This window comes from Ailuropoda melanoleuca, chromosome 10 (assembly GCF_002007445.2).
Source record: "Ailuropoda melanoleuca isolate Jingjing chromosome 10, ASM200744v2, whole genome shotgun sequence".
Classification (NCBI taxonomy): Eukaryota; Metazoa; Chordata; class Mammalia; order Carnivora; family Ursidae; genus Ailuropoda; species Ailuropoda melanoleuca.
This window is the reverse complement of record NC_048227.1, coordinates 88120631-88133463: the sequence shown is the minus strand read 5'-3', so window position 1 is coordinate 88133463 and position 12833 is coordinate 88120631. Positions and strand designations below refer to the sequence as shown.

At 41.4% G+C, this 12833-nt stretch overlaps 1 protein-coding gene across 13 annotated transcripts in view; it reads right to left on the bottom strand.

The window, feature by feature from the left end:
• The window catches only part of AIG1 (androgen induced 1), a 243070-nt gene that overhangs the window by 126886 nt on the left and 103351 nt on the right, over nucleotides 1-12833 (bottom strand). Inside the window, exon 4 of one of the 13 annotated variants that reach the window (XM_034669216.1) lies at nucleotides 22-379. The exons of the other annotated variants lie outside the window; for them this stretch is intronic. Coding sequence (XP_034525107.1) covers nucleotides 365-379 — 15 coding nt within the window. The 3' untranslated portion in view covers nucleotides 22-364. Of the gene's footprint in view, nucleotides 1-21; nucleotides 380-12833 lie in introns of those variants that run through there. 13 annotated transcript variants of the gene reach the window in all.

Here is a 12833-nt window from a genome sequence, read left to right as displayed (position 1 = left end):
GTGGGAGAGTAAAGATGGCTATAAATTCTTTGTTGTTCCTTTTGTTGAGAGGTGGCAGCAAGCTCCTTTCCCCTTGAATCTGACCTTGTCTTAGTGACTTGATTGACCAATAGGATGCAGAGGAAGTAATGCTCTGGGCTTTTGAGGTTAGGCCTGAAGAAGCCTTCCAGTCTTGCCCAGACCTCCTGCAGCACTTCCCTGGGAGCCACACTTGGCCACATAAGAAGTCGGACTACCCTGAGCGACTGGTAAGGCCATATGTAGGTGCTCTGGTCAACAGCCCCTGCAGAACACAGTGTCCAGCCATCCCATCAAGGCACAAGACTTGCCGGCTGAAGACCACTGAGTGGTGGAGCCCTTCATGTCACTGAGTTGATACCTTGTGGAACAGAAAATTTACCCAGTGAAGTACTGCCTGAATTCCAGATCTACAAAACCCTGATACAATACAGTTGCTGTTGAAAGTCACCAAGTGTTGGGATAGTATGTTATACAGCAATCAACACTGGAGCAGAACTCACCCTCTTTTAATTTTTCCTTTTTCATCAGTTCTTCACCTTCTATGTACAAATCTGCTCCCTTCTTCCCTGTGTTAAAAATCTTCTCTCAACCTTACCATATAACACAATAAAGCTCTGCTCTTCTCAATGGTAACCATCTTCAAAAGACTAGTCTATACCACTGCTTCCGTGTCCTCATTTCCCACTCTAAACACACAGCAATCTGGTGTTCACAATCTCCATTCTAAAATGGCAGAATTTCAACATTGGAAGGGCCTTAAAGGCCACGTCATCCAGCCATATGTTCTCTCCTGAATTCCCCTCCATAAGGTTCCCTCTTAGTAGTAGGCGTCTTGACGATGCTCTAACAACTCAAGGAATGTAGCACTTGGTGCCACCCAAGGATGCTCATTCTATCTTTGGACATCTGAGATTATGAGGAAGTTCTCTCTGATTCTGCACAGAATTCTGTCTCTGTGAAGCTACCATCCATTGGTCCTAGTTTTCTTGCTCCTGATTTTATAAAAAAAAAAAGCCTAACCTCTCTAATTTGGAGACACTTAAAATCATCCAGGTAAGACATAGATTAGGTGGTGGCAGTGGAGATGGAGAGAAGAGAATGTATCTTATGTTTATTCCAGTGAAGACATTTTAGTGTCCCAGTCACCTTTTATCTTTCTACAATATCATTTAACTTGTCTTGAGCCACCGCTCTGTTTAGTTGTGGGAAATGTGGAGACTGTAGGGACAGCATGATACAGCATAAATGATGGTTTAGGTGATGGCCTGTGAGGTCAGACCATCAGGCTAGAATCCTGGCTGCAATACCCTCTGGCTATGAGACCTTGAGTAACTTAGCTACTAAAACTACAGCCACTTCCAGGGAACCTCGGTTCAGTTCAGTTATTTCATAGTCAAATTCAGAACTCCAACACTCAAATTAGGGTTATGCCTTTTTTCTCTTTTTCCTATGGTAGGATCTAAATTCTAAGAAGACCCGTATGTGTCATGGCCTCAGGAAGGAGCCATCCAGTCTGTTAGCCCCCATTCCTGCTGCTTTTTGCTGGGGATGTTTTGCCGCTGACATTGCTTCTGTTTCCAGAGCCTCCAGCACATGGAATCCACATCACATCTGCTGATGGCGTCCCTTCTGCAGGACACCAAGGCCTTTGGGAATCCCTCCCAGGGAAGCCTCTGGGGACACAGGGAATTTTAAGATATTTTCCATGTAGCCCGAACATCTCAACCAGTCATTGCTACTTTTCCACTCCACCATCATACTGCTGCAAGATTTCCCTATTAGGTGTGGCCTCTTCTGGAATGACCACTGGATGCAAACCCAGGTCCTCTGGGATTTCCCAAATGCTTCTGGGGTTTCCGTTCTCTCTCATCTCCAGAGGCACCAGGGCATGCTGTACCTTCTCAGGGTCCTTCAGCAACTCGACTGCAGATTCTTCTCCTGCCAACAGCTAAAATGTCATCTCCTGTGGAACAAGAGGCTTCTCCGAACTCACCCTTCATTCTCCTCAACTCTACTAAATTGTCAGTCTTTGGCTTTTGATAGGTGAAGCAAACTTTGATGGTATTTTTTCAAGTTTATCTTTTTAAAAATTCTATCTTGTAATTAACAAAGTAAAACAGAAGAAAATCAAAAGGAACCCTGGCTCCAGACTCTGTTATGAATACCATGACCCAACTGTAGAAGTCAACAGCCAAGAACTTGCTTCTTTGTTTTCTGCAATTAGCATGTCCCTGAAGCTAAAATCCTCAGAGATATGAGGTAAAAGAGAATTACCAAGAAGGAGAAAACATTGGTTAGAATTTTAAAAGTCAGTCCAATTATAACTACACTTGATTTGGTACTGCTTACTTTATTCCTGAAAGCTGTTATTAAATTAAATTGAGGATACATCTTACATCAATGGCACGATAGAAATGAGGGGGTGAAGTAATTCAGAGGTAGTTTCTGTTCAGCTTGGTTTAGGGGGTGGTGAAGAGGGTAAAAAGCCAGAACTGAATAACCTGGAATTAAATCCTAGGTGTCTTTGAGCAAGTTACTAACTTCCTACACCTCAGTCCCCTCATTTGTTAAATACTAATAGTAATAACAATGAACTCATAGGTTGTTACGAATTCACTCATGGAGAGCTTTGGGACAATGTCTGGCACAAAGTAGATAATCAAGTAACATTAGTTATTATTCTGTGTGGGATATGGAGAGAGGTATAGAGGTAAGGACAATGCTACTAATTAGATTTACAACTAACTTGGTAGTTCCTGAGGTGGAACTAGAAACATGTTCTCCTCCCTCCAAATCATTATGCCCCTCCACTGGGAACCTAGACTCATAAGACATGGATAAAACTCCCACCCCCACTAGGGATGGAAAGTGTCCCCAGTTCCTCACCAAAGAGGAGAAGTAGGGTTACTGTTTTTGAGTAGAGGGTGGTGAAGAGGTCCGCAGCCTGTGGATTTCTAATCCGATTGACAGAAAAGCAGCATCTGCATCTCTTAGATGAATTGTGGGGTCCCTTCTACTTATGGAGCCCCTGGGCTACTCCTGACTATAACTGACCCACAAAATCCTTTACAACATATAGCTTAAAGTCAATCACAAATTAAAATTTACAGCCAGCATTGGTGCGTAAATCAAACTGCTGTGTTGCAATGAAGTTATGTGGGAAAGTTTTATTTTTATGGCTTACACACTTCAGCTATTTTAGGGAACAGTCTAGGGATCAAAGGACATCTCATAACGAAGCAGTATGTGCTTGGGCTTCCTAGTGGAATTGTCCTGTGGACCTTTTGCAAATAAAATGGTTCACTTTATGGGCCAGAGTAGCAAGGTGGATGGTAGTGACATTTACTGAAATGGAGAACAGGGAGGGAGGTGGGAGTAGTCCAAATTTCAGTTTTGGATGTGTTACATACAAAATACCTATGAGAAATCCAAGTGGAGGTATTAGGTAGGTCCAGAACTCAAATGAGATATAAATATGGGAGTTTTGTTGACTTTTGTTAGGTGAAATCATAGAACAGGAAAAACGCCTCCAGGAGAAATTGTAGGAAGAAAAAAATCCAGCATTGGTCCCAAGACACCACAATACGTAAATGTTTAGGAGAGGAGGAGCCTGCAAAGAAAATGAGAAGCAGCAGCCAGGAGAAAACCAGAGGCCAAGAAAAGAGAGTTCCAAGGAAGAGGAAGTGGCTAGTTAGGTAACATACTGCTTTGAGAGTCAAGGGAAGTGAGGAGGAAAATGTGTCCATAGACTCGGTCAACATGTAGGTGACTGTGAACCCTCCATGTTGAACTGAGAGCAGTTTCAGTGGAGTGGTGAAGCGGGATTCTTATTCAAAGTGGGTTACAGAGTGGATAGGAGTCAGGCAGTGGAGACAATCTGTGCAGACAGCTCTGTGGAGAAGCCGACTCTGTGAGCGTAAGGAGTGCTGAGAATTCAGTAGACAGAGAGGGACAGGGAAACAGAGGTTGTCTGTGAATCAGGGATTCACCCTGTCTTTAACAACACCTGAAATCATTCTGCTGCTTTCATGGTGCTGTTGTCATAATCCTCTACTCTCATAAAACTGGCCTTAAAAAAGTCTTTTCTCCACTCTCTTTAGTAGTGAATTCATCACCTATCCACAGCTTCAACTAGCGATTTGTGCAGCTGACTACCCCCGCAAACCACTCTGTGCTCCAACACCATATCTGGAGATGGGCAGCTCGCGTGGAGTCTCACCAGTGTCTCAAAAACAACATGTCCCTATAAAGAGTAGAAATTTTCTCAGCCAGGTCCTCTTTGCTCCCCTATTTCCTTTAATGGGACATCCAGATACTCACACTTAAAACCATATTTTCCTTTTCTGTCATCAGGAAATCATCTCATATTCTCTGGCTTGGAGCCCTTCTCTTGGTGGTCCCCCAGCCAGACCACTTTCCCCATCACTTAACCTACCCATCCTTTAAAGCTTATGACATGCGATCCAGGCAACTCTGCTGATCCTTCCAATTTGATGGGATCTCCTACCAGGTAAGCCTTCTTGTGCACTTCTCCTCAGTTAGATTTATTTGAGAGATTGACTTTTCTGCCTGATTAGACTTTAAACATACTCATTTTTGCATCCCTTGCATCACTAGACACAACAGGCACTCACCAACTTTTGTTTCACTGGCTCAAAAGCAAATTAATAAATTCTTTAGATGAAATGAGTTTTTTCCAGTTGTATGCATGCAGAATAAATAATACACTGGAAACTTCAGAATGCACTCAACTGGAGTATAGAAATGAGCTCATATGAACATCAGGGCACTGCCAAAAAATGCTTTTCTTTCCTGGAACGAGTATTTATTTAACTTTTTATTATGATATGGAATATTTCAAATATACATAAAAGTAGAAGCACTAGTATAATGAACCCCCATGAACCTATGATCCAGTTGCAACAACTCACAATTATTTTCTCAATCTAATTTTGTCTATTCATCAACTCCCTCCCATTTTTTCCTGGAGTATTTTAAAGCAAACTCCAGACATCGTATCATTTCACTTATATATACCTCAGTAAATATCTCTACCAGATGAAGTTTTGTTTTATAATTTAACCACATGTCAAACCTAATGAAATTAATGCTAATTACTTAATACGATTTACTATCTCGTTTTTGTTCATATGTCCTCAATTTGTTGTAGTCATTTTATTCAGAGAATGCTTAATTTAATACTTATTGCCCATTTTAAGGCAATTTAGTGCTGGACATTAACTCTTGATTCTTTTAGCACATGTGCTGGAAGAAGTTAAGGAAAAAGGAGATATTCAATTTTTGAATTACTTAGTTTCCTTGATTCATTTCCTTCCCTCTTCAGCCCTACTGCTGTTTTACATCTTTCTCATTATCATGTTTATTAAAAAATGGGAAGGAAAAGAAAGTGTGGCGGAGGCTACTATTTATTTGTCCCCCAATGTCTTTTGTCCCCTTTCTCTAGAAGAATAGAAGTATCAGCTCAAGGCTAAAGATGACATCTCCTAGACTCTCTTGCTGTTGGATAGCCACAAGACCATGCAACTTTTTGAGTAAAAGTGATGTGTGCAATTTCTGGGTCATGCCTTTCACTGGAAAGATGTGTGCTGTCTCATCTCTGATACCCCCTTCTTAATGGCGTAAATGCAGATGTAGTGTGGTAAGCCAACTGCCACCAAGCAGATGATGAACAGCCCTAAAGGATCCAGAAGCAACCAGATGAAAGAGCCTGGGGCCCTAGTTGACCTCATCAGGAAGAAAAGGCCTGCCAACATGCAGACCATCAGTTTTAAACTACTGTTATTTTGGTATTTGTTACAACAGCTGTCCTGATATCTTAATTAAGTTAGAAGGTAAAACTCAACAATGTCAGTATTATAAATCAAATGAAAGTTTTCTAAAAATCTAATGAGAGTTTCTGTTCCCTACATCATAGTCAAATGTTCTCTGCATAGGTTTCCAATTATCATTCTGTCTGGGAACATGATCGTCAACTGACATTAGTTAACTGATTGTATACCATGACAAGCAGTGATGTAGAAAGACTGGCTGGATTTGGTTCCAGACAGATTTATCCTCCCTTGCTACTTCTTGGCTAAGAAGAAATTATTAAAACTATGTGACACTTCAAAGATCTGTAAAATGGGAATAACAGAGTTCCCTAGAAGATTAATTAGGGAGAATAAATAAGTTTGGTGTATATCAGAGGAGTGAACACAGTACTCGGCACAGAGAGGTATCCAGAAAAGGTTAATTTCATTTCCTTTGGTTCCCTGTGTACATAAGCCCTAAGGGTCTGATGATATTTTCCAATAATCTACTCTTCTATAGCCATTCAGATCTCCAGTCCTTGTCCAAAACAGCAAAAATGATTGGACACTGAGTAGGGGCCCTGAGATTTACAATGCCAGTCTCTTTTTAAAGGCTATGAAAGAAACCACAGAAAGCACTTATGGATGGAAACCTTTCCCAAGGATTATATGGCTGCTTAGAAAGAATGTTGATAAGCAGTGTATTAGTTAGGGTAACACTAGCCAAACAGCACACTACTCTCTCATCTCAGAGGGTTTGTCTCCTTTGTGTAACACAGGGGTTCCTAGAGCGTGACGCTCTGCTGCATCCAGTTATTCAAAGGTCCAGAGGGGCAGAGTCACTGGCCAGCCTGATAACAAGGGACGGGAGGATTATGTGGAAGGTGTTTACGGGCCAGGCCAGGAAGTGATTTCATAACTTCCGCTCACATTCCACTGTCCATGAGTCTTACATTGAGACCTAACTGCAAGGGCTGCTGGCAAATATGGTCTGGTGAGTGCCCAGGAAGAAGAGAGAGAAATGTGGGGATCAGCTAGCAGTATCTGTCATAAGCAGTTACCCTGAAAGAATTTACTGAACTATTTTATTTAGCTTCGACTTCAGTACAGGGAGAATACACTTAGAAAAACTTGGCTAAACCCTCGATTAGCAGGGTTTCACAAAAATCTTTGTATGATACAAGAAATGAATTTAGGGAAGATAATTTTTTAAAGAATTCATCAGGCAAACATCTACCAAACACTTCAAAGCGACTTCAGTTAAGTGATAATAATCACTTAAAAAAAAGTTTTAATGGCAGAAAACCCAAATTATTTCAGTTAGAAAAAGACTTAAGACTTTAGTTAGGGGAAAAAAAAAAACACTTTTGTTTAGCGAAAGATTTGAGCTTCTAAGGGATTTTCAAGAGTCATTAACTTCACGTTGTCTTTTCCTAAACAATGGTGTCCTAGTTACTGGACCAACAGCACACAGGTGGCCCAGAAACCACACACACATTGGTCACTGCCACTGTGAGAGTCTCTCAGACACATGGTGAAACCGGCTAAGAGGCTGAAGACGATTATGTTTCATTATAATGATATTTCCAGAAATAAAGGGAATTACACATTAATAAAGCAATGGAACTATGTGGGTAACCATGACAACTGCTGCAAATTTAATAACATTTTATACTCCTCAAGAGTTTTTTCTTTTTTCTTTTCTTTCTTTCTTTCTTTTTTTTTATTGCCAGAAAGATGAGAGGAATTCTGAGAAAGAGCTGAGAGGCACTATGTCTCTCCTCTGTACCCTCACAGTTCCAAAGATGTCACAGGCATGCTCAGCACATGATAATACTGACTTCACAACAGCCTCTGAAAACGCCCCTCCTGGTTCCCACACTTGTATTTATCTTGAAGGATGGTCACAGCCTGGAACCCACAGTCCAGTGTCTTTAAATGGCATCTGGTCAGAGAACCATTTCTCTAAGTCAAGTCCAATTTCATTTGTTTTCGAAAGTACGTTTCTCTTTTTGAATTCTCGCCAAAGCAAATGTCTCTCATGCATGTCTACAGAAATTTCTGAAGCTTCCTAAATACCTAAACAGAATTTTACAACATTTTATTTTTTTTAAAGATTTTATTTTTAAGTAATTTCTACACCCGATGTAGGGCCCGAACTCACAACCCTAAGACCCAGAGTCGCATGCTCTACCAACTGAGCCTTCCAGGTGTTGCTTAGAATATTTTAAAGAAAGACATAATCTAAATTATGCAGGCTTCCAATTAATTCCAATTAATCCAATCATCTTTTTGTTTTTGTTTTGCTTTTTTTGTGTGTGTTGACAAATGAGAAGTCACAAATGGGAAGGATTATTTTAAAATTGCTCTTCCTCCTCCCCCAGTTCAAGGAATGCACAACATGCAACTTCTTTTTACCATTTTTCTGCACATTCTCCTATGATCTGTCCTTACCATGTACAGATTAACACTCAGATCAATATAGAAAGTGTATTCCAGATGACAGTACATTAAGTGGCAGAAAGAAGACCAAAGGCCATTCCCATGTGGCTAGGGAAACTTTCTGACCCTTCTAAGGGCATATGTCAGAAATAGTGCCTCTTTCACTTGGAGAAAATGAGGGTCTTGAGGAGGTGAGGCCAGCAAGGGAAAATTATCTACCCCTCAAGTGCTGTTACTCCATCTGCCCTTTTTTCTGGCTCAAGTGAAAGATGAAGCGGTCCATCTCCCTCACCTCAAAAACTGCCATATACATGGGATTTTGTTACTGCTTTTTGCTATTTAGGCAGGCTCCTCTTTTCTCTATGGCTTGTCCCCTTGTCGTAATTTTGCTGTTCCTCAGCACCCATGCCAGTCACTGTCCTCTGATGGGACCTCCCAGTGGCTCAGGATGTTCCTTCTTCTGGAAGAGCCCTCCTCCAGGCTCCTCCACCCCCTTTCTCCCTGGGCTAGTTTCCCACGCCCATGACCTCCTTCTCAGTCTTCTCCCCTTCGTATAGGCACTGGCCAAGTCTCTATTCCCAGCCTTCTCCTCCCTCCTAAACCCAGGCTGTTCCCGTCACTTCTTCCCCTCAACCCCGAAGCAGGAAGCCTTTTAAAATGCTGCCCTGACCCCACTTTCCCTCTGCTTAAAATCCTTCAACAATTCCCCAAAGCAGGATCACCTTCAGTCTCCTCAGCCAGGACACTGGAAGCTTCTGGCTTGGTCCTGGGTGACTGCCAAATGCCTTCACCTCCTGGCACCTCTTCCACAGCAGGGTCACACTTTATGCAAGTTTGTCAAACACATGGTGGCATTTCCTGCCTCTGCTTATGCTGTTCTTCCACCTGGGCTGCCTTTCCTTTCTTTCCCCATCTCTTTAATGTGTAAATCGAATCATCTTCCTCATGCAATTCTTTCCCGTGCTTTATCGTTTTTGGAAGATAAAACTTAAACTACTTTTTGGTCCACAGGGCTCTCCTAGATCTCAGCCCCTGCTTCGTTCTCTAACCACACCTCCAGTTACACCCCATCTTTGACTCTGCTCCCAGATAATCCAGTTACTTTGAGTCCCTAAACGCAGCATGAGTGGAAGTTGTTCCCCACATCATCCCATCTGCTCTAAACCTTCAATTTCAGCTCCCCAAAAGTGGTCCCTGGAACTCTTCCCCCTTCTGCCCCTTCTTGGAGCTCTAATAGTCTCTCCCTTGACTGGCTGTTCTTTCTCTAGAGGAACAAAATTAGTGCCCAGAATGGTCCCAGGCACAAGGGGGTTAACTAAATATCTGTAGAGCAAATGCCTACAAAAGGGTTAATCTCTGACTGTGACTCTTCCTCATTCCCTGGAGAAGCCCAATAGTACTGCCCACAATGGAGCATCTTTTTTCCCAGTGTGACTGGACAGAGAGGATCCTGTTCGTCTTTCTGCTCTGGCCAGTCTCTGATGTGCCTGGAGAGCCTTGGGTGCTGCTCCTGGAAGCAGTAATGACTGGGACTTGCTGGGGGTCATCTGCCAAGAGGAAGAGGGATATAGCACAAGTACTGACCTTCCTGGGATCTGGGAGTTATTGCAGGCTGGAGGAAGGGTAAGGACTGGCCCAGAAGGATAAAGACTTTTAGGTTTCTGTCCATATATTAAACTGTATAACTTGAAATTATCCAAATAATTATGTGGATTAAAGGGATTTCTAAGTATAACCCCTCCACCAAAGTTATGATGTCTACAAGAGAGAATGCCTCATATAAAAAATAGCTATTGGCATGTGACTGTTTGAAGCCTCATGGTCAACAGAGCATGGGATCGGCAGAAAGAGTAATTCCCTTATAAATTACTTATGATTCTTCCCAGTCTTCTGTGTTTTACCGATCATACCTGAAGCAATTTATTTCTCTTATATAATCCTTTCTCTTCCCCTACTTTTTTCTCCCATCTCTTGCCCACTCACCAAAAGAAAGTTTATTTCCTTGCTTTCCCCTTAACTGCTTAAAGTCCCTAACCCTCAGTTTCTACTTCTGTGAAATGGGAATAATAACAGGGCTATGAGGATTAAGTAGACAATATCTAGAAAGTGCTTAGCACAGTACAAGAGAGGAGCGTGATGAATGTTAACTGTGATCATTGTCTTTTATATTCCATTTATGAGTGACAAACAGAAGACAATATAATAAATAAATCCTTACTAAGGTTAAAGAAAAGTAGTAAGTCTTACAGTGCAATTAACATATAAAGCCAGAGCCATAAAATTCTTCCTCCTCTTTAAAATAACCAGACCTATCCTTCTGAATAGCTATACTGAGTAAACCATCAATCAATACTTCTTGCTTATTCCTAAGTGCATGACTTATTCTAGGTCATGTGGAGGATACAAAAAGAGAGCTTTGAGGAATTGACACTGTAGAAGTCATATCTATTTCTTTCCTACTTTTGTAATGTGTATCCTAGCTATTCCTCAAAAGGACAAGGCAGCTTGCAGTAAAATGCTCAAGGTGGTAGAAATCAACACAGAATGAAGAATCGGACAAAAGAAATGGTGGGAAAAAAGGACAGAAAACTACATTGGAAGCCACAAGTAAGCCGGCTTTTTAAAAAATTTCAACTTTATTTGGCCAGTGTGTTCGATTCCAGTATTACGGTAGAAATGCCTGAAGAATTGTCAACATTTGATTCAACTCAAGCATCTTTGGCTGTGTCCCAGCCTGGAAATGGAGAGTCCTGGTTCTGCCTGATGCCAACCGCAGGCTATGCAGGAAGTCACAGAGAAGGGAGAGAGGGGAGCTGCCCACACCTGTCCTGGGTCTCAGCCAGCAAATGCCCCTCATCCAGTTGTAATAGGGTCCATGCTGCGACAGAGACCAGAAGTCCCTGTTTAACCAGTTTGAGAGACTGCGTGGTCATGGCCACAGTGGCATGAGGTGAGAGTGACTGCATCCAGCCTGACTTTGCCCCTCCCCACATGGGGACAGTAGTCTCCAGGGAGGCCTGGCCAAGTGAGAACGGACATCCTGACAACCAAAAATGTCTAAAAAATCTCACAGATGGAATTTTAAAATAAGCGATAGTATAAACCTCACAGAAAGGAGACATTGCCAGCATGAGGTTCCAAAATGTTTTAGGGAGCACTCTGGAGAAAACCACATATGAAAAAGTACATTACAATTAACAACAAAAGAGATGGCCCATGAAAATAGGCTGGCCTGGAGATAAATCCCTTTCCAAAAATTGAAAAGCGAAAAAAAAAAAGATGGGATTATTTTTTAAAAGTTTTTAATAATTCCAGTTAGTTAACATACAGTGTTAGATTAGGTTCAGTTGTACAATATTCAGTAGTTCCATAGTCACCCAGTGCTCATAATAAGTGTGCTCCTTAATCCCCATCACCTGTTTCACCCATCCCCCACCCCCTCTCCTCTGGTAACCATCCGTTCTCAATAATTAAGAGTTTGTTTCTTGATTTCTCTCTCTCTCTCCTTTTTTCCTTTTGCTCATTTCTTTCACTTCTTAAATTCCACACGAGTGAAATCATACAGCATTTGTCTTTTTCTGATGGACTTATTTTGCTTAGCATTATACTCTCTAGCTCCATCCATGTCATTGCAAACGGCAAGCTTTCATTTTTTTTTTTATGGCTGAATAATTTTCCAGTGTATGTATATACCACTTCTTCTCTGTCCATTCATCAATAAATGGACACTTGGGTTGTTTCCATATCTTGGTTATTGTAAATAATGTTGCTATAAACATAGGAGTGCATGTATCCCTTTGAACTAGTTTTTTTTTTTTTTTTTAAGATTTTATTCATTTATTTGACAGAGAGACAGCCAGCAAGACAGGGAACATAGCAGGGGAGTGGGAGAGGAAGAAGCAGGCTCCCAGCGGAGGAGCCCGATGTGGGACTCGATCCTGGAATGCCAGGATCACGCCCTGAGCCAAAGGCAGACGCTTAACTACTGCGCTACCCAGGGGCCCCTGAACTAGTGTTTTTGTATTCTTTGGATAAATATCCAGTAGTGCAATTGCTAGATCATAGGGTAGTTCCATTTTTAACTTTTTGAGGAACCCCCATACTGTTTTCTACCGTGGTTGTACCAGTTTGCATTCCCACCAACAGTGCATGAGGATTCCTTTCTCACCACAACCTCGACAACACGTATTATTTCTTGTATTGTTGATTTTAGCCGTTCTGACAGGTGTGAGGTGAGATCTCACTGTAGTATTGATTTGCATTTCCCTGATGGTTAAGTGATGATGAACACCTATTCATGTGTTTGTTGGTCATCTGAATGTCTTTTTTGGAGAAATGCCTGTTCATGTCTTCTGCCCATTTTTAATGCGATGACTTGTTTTTTGGTGTTAAGTTTTATAAATTCTTTATATGTCCGGGATAAGAATCCTTTATTGTATATGCCATTTGAAAATATCTTCTCCCATTCAGTAGGTTGTCTATTAGTTTTGTTGATTGTTTCCTTTGCCATGTAGAAGCTTTTTATTTTTTGTATTTTTTTGAAGATTTTATTTATTTATT